Source organism: Salvelinus alpinus, chromosome 16 (genome assembly GCF_045679555.1).
Source record: "Salvelinus alpinus chromosome 16, SLU_Salpinus.1, whole genome shotgun sequence".
NCBI classification, from domain to species: domain Eukaryota; kingdom Metazoa; phylum Chordata; class Actinopteri; order Salmoniformes; family Salmonidae; genus Salvelinus; species Salvelinus alpinus.
The window spans coordinates 51,521,531-51,539,688 of record NC_092101.1 but is presented as its reverse complement, the minus strand read 5'-3'; the positions used below and the strand labels follow the sequence as shown (position 1 = coordinate 51,539,688).

At 44.6% G+C, this 18,158-nt stretch overlaps 2 protein-coding genes and 1 long non-coding RNA gene across 6 annotated transcripts in view; all 3 read left to right on the top strand.

Moving 5' to 3' along the window:
* LOC139541659 (allantoinase, mitochondrial) overlaps positions 1–1,960 on the top strand; it is a 31,547-nt gene extending 29,587 nt beyond the window's left edge. For 2 of the 3 annotated variants that reach the window (XM_071346546.1, XM_071346548.1), the window contains 4 exons: positions 997–1,169; positions 1,300–1,332; positions 1,528–1,744; positions 1,785–1,960. In XM_071346546.1, coding sequence (XP_071202647.1) covers positions 997–1,169; positions 1,300–1,332; positions 1,528–1,744; positions 1,785–1,852 — 491 coding nt within the window. In that variant the 3' untranslated portion in view covers positions 1,853–1,960. Of the gene's footprint in view, positions 1–996; positions 1,170–1,299; positions 1,333–1,527 lie in introns of all 3 variants that reach the window. The other variant, XM_071346547.1, reaches the window with a different exon arrangement.
* A 5,560-nt stretch (positions 1,961–7,520) lies between these two features.
* dtymk (deoxythymidylate kinase (thymidylate kinase)) overlaps positions 7,521–18,158 on the top strand; it is a 31,028-nt gene continuing 20,390 nt past the window's right edge. Inside the window, exons 1-2 of the mRNA XM_071346543.1 lie at positions 7,521–8,099; positions 8,503–8,611. Of these exons, the coding sequence (XP_071202644.1) occupies positions 7,970–8,099; positions 8,503–8,611 (239 nt within the window). The 5' untranslated portion in view covers positions 7,521–7,969. The remainder of the gene's footprint in view (positions 8,100–8,502; positions 8,612–18,158) is intronic.
* Positions 8,619–12,981, top strand: LOC139541657 (uncharacterized). Of its 2 annotated transcripts, XR_011668383.1 has the most exons (4): positions 8,619–9,732; positions 10,337–10,482; positions 10,755–10,820; positions 12,367–12,981. It is a non-coding gene; the product is annotated as an uncharacterized lncRNA (long non-coding RNA). The 2 variants fall into 2 exon arrangements; XR_011668382.1 differs by having other exon boundaries at positions 8,619–10,482.

Here is an 18,158-nt window from a genome sequence, read left to right as displayed (position 1 = left end):
TCTGTCTGTCTCTCTCTGTATCTATCTGTCTCTGTCTCTCTCTCTCACTGTCTGTCTGTATCTCTCTCTGTCTGTCTCTCTCTGTATATATCTGTCTCTGTCTCTCTCTCTCACTTGTCTGTCTGTGTCTCTCTGTCTCTGTCTCTCACTGTCTGTCTGTATCTCTCTCTCTGTCTGTCTCTCTCTGTATTTATCTGTTTCTGTCTCTCTCTCTCACTGTCTGTCTGTGTCTCTCTGTCTCTGTCTCTCACTGTCTATCTGTCTCTCAATTCAATTCAATTCAATGGGGCTTTATTGGCATGGGAAACATATGTTAACATTTCCAAAGCAAGTGAGGTAGATAATATACAAAAGTGAAATAAACAGTAAACATTACACCTACAGAAGTTCCAAAAGAATAAAGACACTACAAATGTCACATTATGTCTATATACAGTGTTGTATCGATGTACAAATGGTTAAAGTACAAATGGGGAAATAAATTAGCATAAATATGGGTTGTATTTACAATGGTGTTTGTTCTTCACTGGTTGACCTTTTCTTGTGGCAACAGGTCTTAAATCTTGCTGCTGTGACGGCACACTGTGGTATTTCACCCAGTAGATATGGGCGTTTATCAAAATCGGGTTTGTTTTCGAATTCTTTGTGGATCTGTGTAATCTGAGGGAAATATGTGTCTCTAATATGGTCATACATTGGGCAGGAGGTTAGGAAGTGCAGCTCAGTTTCCACCTCATTTTGTCTCTCTGTCTCTCTCTGTATTGACTCTCTCTGTCTCTCTCTGTATTGACTCTCTCTGTCTCTCTCTGTCTATCTGTCTCGCTCTATGTCTGTCTCTCTCTGTATTGACTCTCTCTGTCTCTCTCTGTATTGTCTCTCTCTGTATTGACTCTCTCTGTCTCTCTCTGTATTGTCTCTCTCTGTATTGACTCTCTCTCTCTCTCTCTCTCTCTCTGTCTATCTGTCTCGCTCTATGTCTGTCTCTCACTGTCTTAGGTCTGTCTCTGTTCTGGACGTCAGCCAGTAAGAAGGGTTTCACCCTGCCAGACGTGGCGAGGCTCCTCTGCCAGCGCACTGCACAACTCTGTCGCCTTGACAACCAGAAGGGGAGCCTTGTTCCCGGTCACGATGCAGACTTGGTCATATGGGACCCAGAGAAGGAGTTTGAGGCTAGTATTATAGGAGAGGGATTCACTAAAAGACAAAGCACACACACAGTCTTTCATTTTATCATTACTGTTCATTTGTTGGTTTTGTGCTCAGCTATTATTTTATATTTTCATTGATGACCTTCCACAGGTGAAAGACGCTAGTATACATCACAAAAATAAGGTGAGCAAACATTAAACCATGGGTAAAATACCCTTCACAATATTAAACTATGAAGGATAACATTAAACCATGGGTACAATACCATACACTATATTAAACTATGAAGAACAGTCCAGACTATACATATAAAGCCTTCACAATCTGCTGAAGGCAATGATCCTGGTTGACGACCCCCCCCCCTGTCTCTCTCTCCAGTTAACTCCCTACCTGGGCCTAACGTTGCTTGGGGAGGTGAGTGTCACCATCGTCCGAGGCAGAGTGGTGTACAAGCAGGGTACCTTCTCTCCTACGCCCCTGGGGAAGCATCTCCTCCTCCATCAGGGGAAGACCCAGGTCTCCCTGTGTGACGGAGAGAAGACCGAGGGGACCCAGGTCTCCCTGTGTGACGGAGAGAAGACCGGGGAAGACCCAGGTCTCCCTGTGTGACGGAGAGAAGACCGGGGAAGACCCAGGTCTCACAGTGACTGTCTGGAAAACAGTGGCAAGACATGTTACTGAGGGGACAATCCTGGCTAAATAAAGACAATACAATGAAATAAATGGACCCAGGGATGTATGTCTCAAAGTTCAGATGCTTGACTGTCGTTGTAAGATGCTTTAATAAACAAAGTCATCTCTTTCAAAAGGAGATTTGTGTCTATATTCCATTGCTCCCTCCACCTAAATCGAGTAGATTCCATAGTACAACCGTTAAGGAACTAGAGGAGAGTGGGGGGCCCACTGCCTCTCCGTGTCACTGAGTAATCTCTGACCAAACAGACACGGTCAGAAATCTAGGAAGCATATCAGCTCATAAACACCCTGAATCAAAGATGACAGGGCAGAATACCATGATCACACAAACACATGTTTTACTAGTATATATCAAGGTCATCATTTTTTACCATGAGGTTTTAGGACTGAATGGAAAAGTCAGTGTCTGCTGAATATGGCCTACAGAAGCAGCGGCGGTCGATGGTTAACCCCATGTGTGGTGAATAAATTAAGGGGAGGGGGTTCTCACTGCAGTAGATTCAGGGGAGGGGGTTCTCACTGCAGTAGATTCAGGGGAGGGGGTTCTCACTGCAGTAGAGTCAGGGGAGGGGGTTCTCACTGCAGTACAGCCAGGGGAGGGGGTTCTCACTGCAGTAGAGTCAGGGGAGGGGGTTCTCACTGCAGTAGAGTCAGGGGTTCTGACCAGGGCCCTGTTCCCTACGTAGTGTACTAGTTCTGACCAGGGCCCTGTTCCCTACGTAGTGTACTAGTTCAGACCAGGGCCCTGTTCCCTACGTAGTGTACTAGTTCTGACCAGGGCCCTGTTTCCTACGTAGTGTACTAGTTCTGACCAGGGCCCTGTTCCCTACGTAGTGTACTAGTTCTGACCAGGGCCCTGTTCCCTACGTAGTGTACTAGTTCTGACCAGGGCCCTGTTCCCTACGTAGTGTACTAGTTCTGACCAGGGCCCTGTTCCCTACGTAGTGTACTAGTTCTGACAAGGGCCCTGATTCCTACGTAGTGTACTAGTTCTGACCAGGGCCCTGATCCCTACGTAGTGTACTAGTTCTGACCAGGGCCCTGATCCCTACGTAGTGTACTAGTTCTGACCAGGGCCCTGTTCCCTACGTAGTGTACTAGTTCTGACCAGGGCCCTGATCCCTACGTAGTGTACTAGTTCTGACCAGGGCCCTGTTCCCTACGTAGTTTACTAGTTCTGACCAGGACCCTGATCCCTACGTAGTGTACTAGTTCTGACCAGGGCCCTGATCCCTAAGTAGTGTACTAGTTCTCACCAGGGCCCTGTTCCCTACGTAGTGTACTAGTTCTGACCAGGGCCCTGATCCCTACGTAGTGTACTAGTTCTGACCAGGGCCCTGTTCCCTACGTAGTGTACTAGTTCTGACCAGGGCCCTGTTCCCTAAGTAGTGTACTAGTTCTGACCAAGGCCCTGTTCCCTACGTAGTGTACTAGTTCTGACCAGGGCCCTGATCCCTACGTAGTGTACTAGTTCTGACCAGGGCCTTGTTCCCTACGTAGTGTACTAGTTCTGACCAGGGCCCTGATCCCTACGTAGTGTACTAGTTCTGACCAGGGCCCTGTTCCCTACGTAGTGTACTAGTTCTGACCAGGGCCCTGTTCCCTACGTAGTGTACTAGTTCTGACCAGGGCCCTGTTCCCTACGTAGTGTACTAGTTCTCACCAGGGCCCTGTTCCCTACGTAGTATACTAGTTCTGACCAGGGCCCTGTTCCCTACGTAGTGTACTAGTTCTGACCAGGGCCCTGTTCCCTACGTAGTGTACTAGTTCTGACCAGGGCCCTGTTCCCTACGTAGTGTACTAGTTCTGACCAGGGCCCTGTTCCCTACGTAGTGTACTAGTTCTGACCAGGGCCCTGTTCCCTACGTAGTGTACTAGTTCTGACCAGGGCCCTGTTCCCTACGTAGTGTACTAGTTCTGACCAGGGCCCTGTTCCCTACGTAGTGTACTAGTTCTGACCAGGGCCCTGTTCCCTACGTAGTGTACTAGTTCTGACCAGGGCCCTGATCCCTACGTAGTGTACTAGTTCTGACCAGGGCCCTGATCCCTACGTAGTATACTAGTTCTGACCAGGGCCCTGTTCCCTACGTAGTGTACTAGTTCTGACCAGGGCCCTGTTCCCTACGTAGTATACTAGTTCTGACCAGGGCCCTGTTCCCTACGTAGTGTACTAGTTCTGACCAGGGCCCTGTTCCCTACGTAGTGTACTAGTTCTGACCAGGGCCCTGTTCCCTACGTAGTGTACTAGTTCTGACCAGGGCCCTGTTCCCTACGTAGTGTACTAGTTCTGACCAGGGCCCTGTTCCCTACGTAGTGTACTAGTTCTGACCAGGGCCCTGATCCCTACGTAGTGTACTAGTTCTGACCAGGGCCCTGATCCCTACGTAGTGTACTAGTTCTGACCAGGGCCCTGATCCCTACGTAGTGTACTAGTTCTGACCAGGGCCCTGTTCCCTACGTAGTGTACTAGTTCTGACCAGGGCCCTGTTCCCTACGTAGTGTACTAGTTCTGACCAGGGCCCTGATCCCTACGTAGTGTACTAGTTCTGACCAGGGCCCTGTTCCCTACGTAGTGTACTAGTTCTGACCAGGGCCCTGTTCCCTACGTAGTGTACTAGTTCTGACCAAGACCCTGATCCCTACGTAGTGTACTAGTTCTGACCAGGGCCCTGTTCCCTACGTAGTGTACTAGTTCTGACCAGGGCCCTGTTCCCTACGTAGTGTACTAGTTCTGACCAGGGCCCTGTTCCCTACGTAGTGTACTAGTTCTGACCAGGGCCCTGTTCCCTACGTAGTGTACTAGTTCTGACCAGGGCCCTGTTTCCTACGTAGTGTACTAGTTCTGACCAGGGCCCTGTTCCCTACGTAGTGTACTAGTTCTGACCAGGGCCCTGTTCCCTACGTAGTGTACTAGTTCTGACCAGGGCCCTGTTCCCTACGTAGTGTACTAGTTCTGACCAGGGCCCTGATCCATACGTAGTGTACTAGTTCTGACCAGGGCCCTGTTCCCTACGTAGTATACTAGTTCTGACCAGGGCCCTGTTCCCTACGTAGTATACTAGTTCTGACCAGGGCCCTGTTCCCTACGTAGTGTACTAGTTCTGACCAGGACCCTGTTCCCTACGTAGTGTACTAGTTCTGACCAGGGCCCTGTTCCCTACGTAGTGTACTAGTTCTGACCAGGGCCCTGATCCCTACGTAGTGTACTAGTTCTGACCAGGGCCCTGATCCCTACGTAGTGTACTAGTTCTGACCAGGGCCCTGTTCCCTACGTAGGGTACTAGTTCTGACCAGGGCCCTGTTCCCTACGTAGTGTACTAGTTCTGACCAGGGCCCTGATCCCTACGTAGTGTACTAGTTCTGACCAGGACCCTGTTCCCTACGTAGTGTACTAGTTCTCACCAGGGCCCTGATCCCTACGTAGTGTACTAGTTCTGACCAGGGCCCTGATCCCTACGTAGTGTACTAGTTCTGACCAGGGCCAATCCCTTTCTGTGCATCAAGACTGGCATTTCTGATCTGATTCTGATTTGATTTCTGATCTGATCTGATCATTTTGGCACGAGAAATTCCATCATTTGGTTTTTTGTTGATGGTGGTATCAGGCTATTGGTATCATTAAGGACAGTTACCTGTACAGGCCTATTGGTATTATTAAGGACAGTTACATGTACAGGCCTATTGGTATCATTAAGGACAGTTACCTGTACAGGCCTATTGGTATCATTAAGGACAGTTACCTGTACAGGCCTATTGGTATCATTAAGGACAGTTACCTGTACAGGCCTTTTGGTATCATTAAGGACAGTTACCTGTACAGGCCTATTGGTATCATTAAGGACAGTTACCTGTACAGGCCTATTGGTATCATTAAGGACAGTTACCTGTACAGGCCTATTGGTATCATTAAGGACAGTTACCTGTACAGGCCTATTGGTATCATTAAGGACAGTTACCTGTACAGGCCTTTTGGTATCATTAAGGACAGTTACCTGTACAGGCCTATTGGTATCATTAAGGACAGTTACCTGTACAGGCCTATTGGTATCATTAAGGACAGTTACCTGTACAGGCCTATTGGTATCATTAAGGACAGTTACCTGTACAGGCCTATTGGTATCATTAAGGACAGTTACCTGTACAGGCCTATTGGTACAATTATGGCAAGGCAACATTATTCCTCTTAGGAGAGTCCAGACAATCAATAAAATCCTATGTGCAACCGGCTCACTGACCTGTCATGTGACTCTTTCCCCAGGTGCTGTGTGTGGGACTGATGGGGTGTCACAGCAACATAGCCAGTGTTGACATGGCGCTGGAGGCCTTGAGAGATGCTCTCACACACTGCCGTAAGGGCAAGGTATAGACATGGCTCAAACACTGTCATAAGGGCAAGGTATAGACATAGCTCACACACTGTCATAAGGGCAAGGTATAGACATGGCCCAAACACTGTCATAAGGGCAAGGTATAGACATAGCTCACACACTGTCATAAGAGCAGGGTATAGACATGGCTCAAACACTGTCATCAGGGCAAGGTATAGACATGGCTCACACACTGTCATAAGAGCAGGGTATAGACATGGCTCACACACTGTCATAAGAGCAGGGTATAGACATGGCTCAAACACTGTCGTAAGGGCAAGGTATAGACATGGCTCACACACTGTCATAAGAGCAGGGTATAGACATGGCTCACACACTGTCATCAGGGCAAGGTATAGACATGGCCCAAACACTGCCATCAGGGCAAGGTATAGACATAGCTCACACACTGTCATAAGAGCAGGGTATAGACATGGCTCACACACTGTCATAAGAGCAGGGTATAGACATGGCTCAAACACTGTCATCAGGGCAAGGTATAGACATGGCTCAAACACTGTCGTAAGGGCAAGGTATAGACATGGCTCACACACTGTCATAAGAGCAGGGTATAGACATGGCTCAAACACTGTCATCAGGGCAAGGTATAGACATAGCTCACACACTGTCATAAGAGCAGGGTATAGACATGGCTCAAACACTGTCATCAGGGCAAGGTATAGACATGGCCCAAACACTGTCATCAGGGCAAGGTATAGACATGGCCCAAACACTGTCATAAGGGAAAGGCCAAAGTCTGTATCAACATTGTAAACCATCTCTGACAAGGTCTAACATGCTAAAACATGTGTAACAGTATAACTTTAGTACGTCCCCTCGCCCCGACACGGGCGCGAACCAGGGACCCTCTGCACACATCAACAACGGTCGCCCACGAAGCATCGTTACCCATCGCTCCACAAAGGCCACGGCCCTTGCAGAGCAAGGGGTAACACTACTTAAGTCTCAGAGCAAGTGACGTAACTGATTGAAATGCTAGTAGCGCGCACCACCGCTAACTGGCTAGCCATTTCACATCCGTTACACATGTACTGTCATAAGAGTAAGGTATAACATGGCTGTCTCGAAGTCAGTTTAAGTTGTCTTTAATATCAGGGAAGAAAAATATATATATTATACACGTTGAATTTGACAAATAAGAAACACAGAATGGCTTATTTGTTACCTCTGACTCAAGTGTAAACTTCTAATAAAATACATTTTTAAATGTTGGGGTTTCCTTTCGTTTGATAAAATATATGCAATGTTCTTAATAATACTTTCAAAGGCTATTTGTGTCTCTCTTCTCCCAAAGCTGTGATACGATTCTGTCAACACTAGAGGGTGGGCTCTACTTTACCCAAAAGTGTTACTAGGGGTTTATTTTGAAGGAGTGTTTGGTGCACGCCGAATTTCAGTCTTCGTGATTTCACAGCCGGGGCGTTGTAAGAAATCCTGTCGGTGAATGTAGCCCCAGCACAGGGTAGGGATGTATTTTGGAGTGGACTGTGATTGAAGAAGTGTGATGGGTTTTCTTAGTTGACGTGTTTAATTTTGTATGATGTCGTTTCCACTAAATGTTTATTTTTATTGTTGTTCAATACCCCGTCCAGCTGGGGGCGGTAATGCACCATTAACATTGGATGCCAACCGCCGTTAAACACCATAGAAGTATTTTGACGTAAGGAAACCACCAGCAGTCGAGCCACATTCCTTACTTGTTGCTATTTTGTTATTGAAATATTTCGCTATTTATAATGACATGCAGAAGAGGGGCTCTCATTGTGCTTGAAGGAGTGGACAAGGCCGGGAAGACTACACAATGTAACAAGCTAGTCCAAGCACTGCAGGATAGTGGACAGAAAGCTGAGATGATGAAATTCCCTGGTAAATTAACTTTATTATCCGTGGCTGCTAATTGATCAAAATGAAAGGTATTTTCCTCTATTATGTGGTTTGAAGACGCATTGATTGCTAATTTACCTAGATCCAAATTCGTTTTGCCTTGCCCTGTTCCCCCGTCTGGGTGGAGTTTGGACCACATGGCGATGCAACGTGAATTCGCCTTTGACTAAATGCTCTTCCCGTATTATTCTTGTTTGTACAGAAAGTACTACAAATATCGGCCAGTTGATTTGCTAATTTACCTAGACCCAAATCTATCGGATTATACAAACTCGTTTTGCCTTGCTCTGTTTCCCGCGTCTGGGTGGAGTTTGGGTCACATGGCGATGCAAAATGAATTCGCTTTTGACTAAATGCTCTTCCTGTATTACTCTTGTTTGTACAGAAAGAAGCACAAAGATCGGTCAGCTGATCAACTCCTATCTTGAGAACAAAAGCAACCTGGAGGACCATACAGTGCATCTCCTGTTCTCTGCCAACCGATGGGAACTAGTGTAATACACTCTTAACATACAGAGGCATTGGATCATCACATCAAATTGTATTGGTCACATACACATGGTTAGCTGATGTTAATGCGAGTGCAGCGAAATGCTTGTGCTTCTAGTTCCGACAATGCAGTAATAACCAACAAGTAATCTTAACAATTTCACAACAACTACCTTATACACACACACAAGTGTAAAGGGATGAATATGTACATGTAAATATATAGATGAGCGATGGCCTTGCGGCATAGGCAAGATGGTGTAGAGTACTGTATATACATATGAGATGTGGTAGAATTACGTAGAATACACAACGTTCCTTCCAACCGGCACATAATACAGAACGGAAGTCAGTCCATTCCGTACAAATGTGCGCATTCTGCAACATTCAAACGAGGCTGCAAAGAAAACTAATGGGACTGTAGCGACTATGTTGACTTCAAAATCCTGGGTGTGTACTAGGTTTCTATTCAAGCGTTGATCGACATGGTAATGGCTCTATAATATTGGAGAAAAGTTGAAAAAACGGACCCTCCGTTACATCGTGACGTGTCATGCCGTAACGTACAGCACGCATAAAGCAACTATTTCTGTTTTACAATCTTTCTCCACCAGGTGTAGCATTTTTTGCGTCATCACTGCAAGCGATCATGACTCTCAAAGCCGCTGTTTACTTCTGAAGATCACTTTAGCACCGCCCTAAAAACACGATTCAAATTCGACACAACCCTTCAAATAGGTATGTAATGACGCATTATTTAAACTCTTTATAGTGTTTCATTTACATTTTAGAGGAGATAAGGTGATAAGTTGGACAGATCGAGTGGAAAAAAAGCAGTTTCCCCACACATCATCTCTCCTTCTCACTATCACGCATTAGTTTCGCTTCCCCACCCGCTATTTTAAAAAAAGACCGACGGAGCTCATTGCCTTCTTGAATCATGCAGAAACGGGCAGCGTGGAGGGCTCGTCATTGATTTTGTTGGAAAGGGGAGAAATTGTGCTTTACAGATGGTATTGACATTACAGTTGATCTGGAGGAAGTATTACGTTTTTTGGGCGCTAAAATAAGGTAAATTGTACGGACCAAGGCGATGTACCAGAGTGAGTTAGTCTACGTTATGAAGGTGAGTACCATGTCAGTGACCGATATAACGTAAGCTAGCTAATTTAACTATTAACTATTAGCTAGCTAGTTACTTCGTAAAATGATGTAACGTTTGACAGTATCTACCTGAGAATGTGTGTATTTTCGTTAGCTTGGTTAAGTTATGCTTGCTAGCTAAAAATCATTGTTATTCATGTCTTCTAGACAGTATCTAACAAGGATACATTGACAGGGGAGATCACCGTGAGGGATGCCTGTCACAGGTCAATGAGGAAGAGTGAAAAGCCACACAGCATGAGAGTAGGGAAAGGTTATAGATAGCTACTAGGGACCATGTTAAACATCTCCTGTGCAACACTCATTATGGTGTGTTAGACATTGTCAACGTTTAGTCTTATCAATAGATAGATCTTAGTGATGGGTCCCAATCTCCATTTAGAATTGCCCACTTAACAGGTTATTTGATAAAGATCTGATGCAGTGTTTGGTAATTGTGTTACTGAGACACAATGTATTCCTGTATAGTTAAATGAGCCCCTAGTTAAGAAGACTAGACACTACTATGTTTATTGTTATTTATGGGCCACATCATTCTTGTTTCTCACCTCAGTCTTTCTTCACAGATGGTGTTAAAGCACTCTGTACCAGTGATCGTGGTCCAATGCTCCTGTGTTGCAGGAAGTGCTATGTGCAATCCTCCGGTGGTCCTTCTTTACCAGACAGCGCACTAGTTCCCTAAACCTACTAACTCGTGTGCTGATGGAAAAAGGTAAGTTGGAGGTTCCGAGAATGGAAACATTTTAGATTTTTTTTTCTTGTGATTATTTTTGTTGTTGTATCCAGATGATAAGCCTAAACAGTGGTGTCTTAGGAACCGAAGACTGGGGGGGGGGGGGGGGGAATATATAATCTATAAATCTGTATATTTTAATCCATTTTATTTGAACTTTCGGGCTTGTGCTGTTTCTGGAGAAGTTACATGAGTCTTTGTCATAGTGTGATCTCTCCAACCTGATGTTAAGGTTTTAAAATGTTTTGCAGGAGTTCTCTCTACAAAGCTCTCAATGGATACATGCCTGACATGGACCTTCTCCGCTTCTCAGAAAGGTATGCCAACTTTTCTCCACTTACCGCCCTTCTTGTGACAATGGAAATGTCAGCTGACGTGCCACTGGGCCAGTGCAAGCTGGCAGTGTACTGTCCTATCAACTTCCACAGCCAAAGAGCTGTGAAATTGTGAAGATTGACAATACCCCTTCTCCACCAATACTTCCATTTAGATGGCTACAGGAGTACTGCACGCTGAAGAATGTAAACTTCTTTCCGTGTGGCTTCGTAGTGCACCTAGATGCCCTGTGGTTAGGATCCTCTCCAGATGGCATCATATTTGATCCCAGTGTGAGACCACACTTTGGACTCTTAAGAGGTCAAGTGCCCAAATGTACAAAGTTATGTTGACTGCACTTACCTGAAGATACAGAATGGAGAGCTGAAGTTGAAGAGATCTCATGCTTACTACTGGCAGGTGCAAGGTCAAATCGTTCTCACAGGTTGTAGCTGGTGTGACTTTTGTCATCTGTGCACAGGAGGACATCCTAGTTGAAAGGATATATAAAGATCTACAGGTTTCAAAAACTGAGAAGTTTGACTAGTTTTATTTTTACCACTACTTGCAGAAGTGTCTTATCTCGCATGGGTGCCAAGTTTAGTGGTTTCATGAAAAATAAGTATTGATGCTCTTGTGAAGAAAACTACAGTAGAATATACACTGCTCAAAAAAAATAAAGGGAACACTTAAACAACAAAGTTACATTGTGTTGTTTAAGTGTTCCCTTTATTTTTTTGAGCAGTGTATATTTGTTTAAAAACAATGTATTTCAGCCAATGTTCAACAGTTTAATTAATCAATTCCACATCTCTAACATTGTATTCAATCGTACATTCTGTCTATTCTGTGTTTACTTGATTTCTTTCCCCCTAAACTCATTGCCTAATTAAAGACAATACAAGCTCCACACAAACTGATATTCACTACAACACAAATGATTGATACATGTCGTAGCTAAACACATTATTATTTTGCTGCTAGCAAATAAACACATGTACATTTACACTGGCTTGGCCCATGCTCTGACCAAAGGTCCGCTTTGATAGTTGATCAACAGGCACGTCACAGCAAATAACTGGTTGATGCTGCCTGAGATGGCCAGGGGGATGACTGTGTCAAACAGCCTGCCTGAGATGGTCAGGGGGGATGACTGTGTCAAACAGCCTGCCTGAGATGGTCAGGGGGGATGACTGTATCAAACAGCCTGTCTGAGATGGTCAGGGGGGATGGCTGTGTCAAACAGCCTGCCTGAGATGGTCAGGGGGGATGACTGTGTCAAACAGCCTGCCTGAGATGGTCAGGGAGATGACTGTGTCAAACAGCCTGCCTGAGATGGTCAGGGGGGATGACTGTGTCAAACAGCCTGCCTGAGATGGTCAGGGGGGATGACTGTGTCAAACAGCCTGCCTGAGATGATCAGGGGGGATGACTGTGTCAAACAGCCTGCCTGAGATGATCAGGGGGGATGACTGTGTCTAACAGCCTGCCTGAGATGGTCAGGGGGGATGACTGTGTCAAACAGCCTGTGTTCCTTTACTCTTGCAGATCATTCTTTCAACATGCAGCCTGGCAATGGACTGGGTCTCCCTTAACCTCATGTGCTGGCATCTGTGTGCGTCTTGACAGAAAGGCTGGCTGGTAGACATTGCACGGAACAATGTCATCTAGGAGAAAGCCCTTATCCACCATAATGGCCATGTCGGGTGAGTAAGGAACTAATTCCAGGCTGCTTGAAGATCTCCTTGTCACTCACAGATCCAGCATACGATGACACAAAAAATGACAGCTCCATGTGGTGACATTCCCAACATGCCCTTAAAGGTACAGTGTGACTTGTAGGAAGAGAACACCTCACTCTGCAGTAGTAGTGAAGATGGTGTCTGGCAGCGGACTTCAGTGCAGTCCATCACTACCTGGGTGTCTGGATAGTCCTTCAACTCAGGTGGCAGGTGGGCTTTGATGGTTTCCTTGGGGTCCATATCCGTGCTGATCCAAGCAGACAGTAGGAGGAAGTTGGCCCAAGAGATGATAATCCGGCTCACTGTCGATTGGTGGATGCTAAACCAATGGGCTAAATCCTTCTGCTTCAGACCCAGCGACAGATGAGTCATAAACAAGAAGAACTCGTTGATTAATGGCAGTGTCTGAACGTAAACAAAACCGTTTTAGTACAATATAGTCCTTTATATTCGGTCCATAATAATAATAAAAAAACATCTAGAGGGGCCCCTCCTTTGCGGGGCTGTAATTTAAACGTAGTCATTGCGAACTATTTCAGTCAGAAATGCATCGACGACAGATAGATCGCTAGTAAGCTAATGATTAAAAACAATAGCAGAAATCGTTCCGGAAGTCATCAACCCGGTAGGAAGTAAATTAAAATGTTGTTGGCGGTATAAAGCATAAAGCCTATTGACTGGCCATCTCGGTGAAAAAATATGATTTGACATTTGTTAGTTTAGATTTGTTTATCACATTTTTATTTGTAAAAGTAATATAAACACAACACATTTTATACGATCAGATAAAAAAAAAAATGCACTACACATTGAATTATTGAACAATTAAATTTTATTTTAACTAGTGAACCTACACATTCTGAACAATTATAGTTTTAAGCAGTGTATTGGTAGTTAGTTAACATGCTAGCTAACTGATCAACAAGTATAGGTACAAGCTAATAAGGTATATATGCTATCTTATTGAACAAGCAACTTAACTCATAATGATGTGTGCGCTTGGCATCTCTCCAGGTTGTTGTGCTGCTTGGCTGGCTAGCTGCTCAATGGTTTCCTCCAGATATTGCCACTGTTCTCGCTCACACTGCAGTGCACACTGCCACCATCAGCTGTGTGTCTCCGACAGCTCAAGAAAGTCCCCTCCTTGCATATGTACTGTAAATACGATGAATCATAGATTGGCAAGGAAATCCCCTTCATCTTCACATAGCATATAAAGAACAAAGAACACCACACCTAACACCAAAACATCTACATCTTTAGGTACATGTAATGTAATGATGGCCAGGAAATGCTACTTTGATAACAGGAAACACTGTCTGCATGGTTAGATTTAAATGTCTCCCAAAATGTCAAAATCTAACATTACCTCATTTTCACTATGAGTAAGTCTCCAAATGGTTCTCCTTCTGAAGAAGTGCTCTGGCCTGTGAAAGAGATCAGGTAAATCTTCCTTAGAGAGGCTGGGCAGCATGTCTGTGCTTATATTAGCAGCTGAAAAAACACATTTAACCCCATGGTAAATAGTTAAGTAATTAGCAACTAAATCATAGTTTATAGATGTAAAGTGTCAGGTTGATATAGGTTATGAGACATTAGCATACTGTCTTCCCTTTCCAGTTAATACAGGAATGATTTACCAAGCTAGCTTATGTTTAAAAATAATATACCTTTATTATTATTCCCCGCAAACCCTACCCCCGATCCCCCAGTTGGAGTAAACTAATAAACACTCAGGCTTCTACCTTCAGTTTATACATCTTATACACATTTTACAGACAATCTATTTTACAATAGTTACTTTTTGTTCTTAGTCCTTCCTCTATTTCTGATGTCCATCTAGTTTGATTTCTATTTGTAACTGTGCTATTTCACAAAATCTCTGAACCTATATACATTTTACAAACCCCGTATGCTTTACATTGGTTATCTTGTTATTAGTCCCACCCTTCAGCTCCATTCAACCCCTCCCAACTATCAACACCATCCATTTTGGATTTCTATTGGCCATATATTTTTCAACTGTGCTGTGATGCTTCACAAAATTACTGAACCTTTCTATTCTCATAGCTTCTACAGATTGTAAATTAAAGATAAACATTTTTGCTAAAATAATTATTATATTATTGATCGATTGACTATGGCTTTTCAAATCACCTAGTATTGCTATATGCAGCGTTAGTTCTAGGTAAATGTTGCAATTCTTCAACCATTCCTGGACCTGTGACCAAAAACGAGCTACATATGGACAGTACCAAAATAAATGATCTAATGACTGCCTCTTCACAGCAGAATCTGCAGAGCTGGGAAGATTGTATCCCCCATATATATAATATTCTAATGGTTGCACGAATTTTGTATAGTAATTTAATTTAAAAAATGTGAAGTTTTGAATCCGACGTTTTACTTATCAATTCATAAACCATGTGCCATGGAAGCGGTACATCGAAAATCTCTTCCCAACTATTTTGCAATTTATATGGCACAGCTGTCTGTTTTTGGTCCTTAAATGAAATTGGTATATGTTTTTATTTATCACACGTTTCTTTAACCATTTATGTTCTTTAATACAGGGCCGACATACAAGTTCCTTACTTTTTTTCCCCTTCCATTTTTGTGGTAATGCTGCAATTAATCAGCTGTGATTTTGGGTAGAGCAGACATTTAGACATTTCCATATGTCTGTGTCAGCTGCATGTGTGACAACTCCACCAGTCCTATTTATATCATTCACTAAAAGTATATATATATATTTTTACATTTCTTCCGGAAAAAAACCGTTTGTTTTTAATCAATTTGTATATTTGAGTTTAACCACTATTTGTTGTATTATTTGTTCTGTCTTTTCAAGTGGATTAAACTGAAATTGCAACCAACTTTCTAAGGCTTATTTTTTTAAACAACGATATGAGATTATTTTTCTGTTCAAACCGAAAGCTAACAAAATTAGACTACCAGTATATCGTTGACGTTTATTACTTTAAACCAAAAGATAGTGCAAGCTAATTAAACTAACTTTAACGCTAAATTGTCGCCCATATTGAACATCTTCAAATCAAATCAAATCAAATGTTATTAGTCACATACACATGGTTAGCAGATGTTAATGCGAGTGTAGCGAAATGCTTGTGCTTCTAGTTCCGACAATGCAGTAATAACCAACAAGTAATCTAACCTAACAATTCCACAACTACTACCTTATACACACACAAGTGTAAAGGGATAAAGAATATGTACATAAAGATATATGAATGAGTGGTGGTACAGAACGGCATGGCAGATGCAGTAGATGGTATAGAGTACGGTATATACATATGAGATGAGTACTGTAGGGTATGTAAACATAAAGTGGCATAGTTTAAAGTGGCTAGTGGTACATGTATTACATAAAGATGGCAAGATGCAGTAGATGATATAGAGTACAGTATATACATATGAGATGGGTAATGTAGGGTATGTAAACATTATATTAAGTGGCATTGTTTAAAGTGGCTAGTGGTAAATTTTTACATAATTTCCATCAATTCCCATTTTTAAGTGGCTGGAGTTGAGTCAGTATGTTGGCAGCGGCCGCTAAATGTTAGTGGTGGCTGTTTAACAGTCTGATGGCCTTGAGATAGAAGCTGTTTTTCAGTCTCTCGGTCCCTGCTTTGATGCACCTGTACTGACCTCGCCTTCTGGATGATAGCGGGGTGAACAGGCAGTGGCTTGGGTGGTTGTTGTCCTTGATGATCTTTATGGCCTTCCTGTGACATCGGGTGGTGTAGGTGTCCTGGAGGGCAGGTAGTTTGCCCCCGGTGATGCGTTCTGCAGACCTCACTACCCTCTGGAGAGCCTTACGGTTGTGGGCGGAGCAGTTGCCGTACCAGGCGGTGATACAGCCCGACAGGATGCTCTCGATTGTGCATCTGTAGAAGTTTGTGAGTGCTTTTGGTGACAAGCCGAATTTCTTCAGCGTCCTGAGGTTGAAGAGGCGCTGCTGCGCCTTCTTCACAACGCTGTCTGTGTGGGTGGACCAATTCAGTTTGTCCGTGATGTGTACACCGAGGAACTTAAAACTTTCCACCCTCTCCACTACTGACCCGTCGATGTGGATAGGGGGGTGCTCCCTCTGCTGTTTCCTGAAGTCCACAATCATCTCCTTTGTTTTGTTGACGTTGAGTGTGAGGTTATTTTCCTGACACCACACTCCGAGGGCCCTCACCTCCTCCCTGTAGGCCGTCTCGTCGTTGTTGGTAATCAAGCCTACCACTGTAGTGTCATCCGCAAACTTGATGATTGAGTTGGAGGCGTGCATGGCCACGCAGTCGTGGGTGAACAGGGAGTACAGGAGAGGGCTCAGAACGCACCCTTGTGGGGCCCCAGTGTTGAGGATCAGCGGGGTGGAGATGTTGTTACCTACCCTCACCACCTGGGGGCGGCCCGTCAGGAAGTCCAGGACCCAGTTGCACAGGGCGGGGTCGAGACCCAGGGTCTCGAGCTTGATGACGAGTTTGGAGGGTACTATGGTGTTAAATGCTGAGCTGTAATCGATGAACAGCATTCTCACATGGGTATTCCTCTTGTCCAGATGGGTTAGGGCAGTGTGCAGTGTGGTTGCGATTGCGTCGTCTGTGGACCTATTGGGTCGGTAAGCAAATTGGAGTGGGTCTAGGGTGTCCGGTAGGGTGGAGGTGATATGGTCCTTGACTAGTCTCTCAAAGCACTTCATGATGACGGAAGTGAGTGCTACGGGGCGGTAGTCGTTTAGCTCAGTTACCTTAGCTTTCTTGGGAACAGGAACAATGGTGGCCCTCTTGAAGCATGTGGGAACAGCAGACTGGGATAAGGATTGATTGAATATGTCCGTAAACACACCAGCCAGCTGGTCTGCGCATGCTCTGAGGACGCGGCTGGGAATGCCGTCTGGGCCTGCAGCCTTGCGAGGGTTAACACGTTTAAATGTTTTACTCACCTCGGCTGCAGTGAAGGAGAGCCCGCAGGTTTTGGTAGGGGGCCGTGTCAGTGGCACTGTATTGTCCTCAAAGCGGGCAAAAAAGTTGTTTAGCCTGTCTGGGAGCAAGACATCCTGGTCCGCGACGGGGCTGGTTTTCTTTTTGTAATCCGTGATTGACTGTAGACCCTGCCACATACCTCTTGTGTCTGAGCTGTTGAATTGCGACTCGATTTTGTCTCTGTACTGGGACTTAGCCTGTTTGATTGCCTTGCGGAGAGAATAGCTACACTGTTTGTATTCGGTCATGCTTCCGGTCACCTTGCCCTGGTTAAAAGCAGTGGTTCGCGCTTTCAGTTTCACGCGAATGCTGCCGTCAATCCACGGTTTCTGGTTTGGGAATGTTTTAATCGTTGCTGTGGGTACGACATCGTCAATGCACTTCCTAATGAACTCGCTCACCGAATCAGCATATTCGTCAATATTGTTGTTGGACGCGATGCGGAACATATTCCAATCCGCGTGATCGAAGCAGTCTTGAAGCGTGGATTCAGATTGGTCGGACCAGCGTTGAACAGACCTGAGCGCGGGAGCTTGTTGTTTTAGTTTCTGTTTGTAGGCTGGAATCAACAAAATGGAGTCGTGGTCAGCTTTTCCGAAAGGGG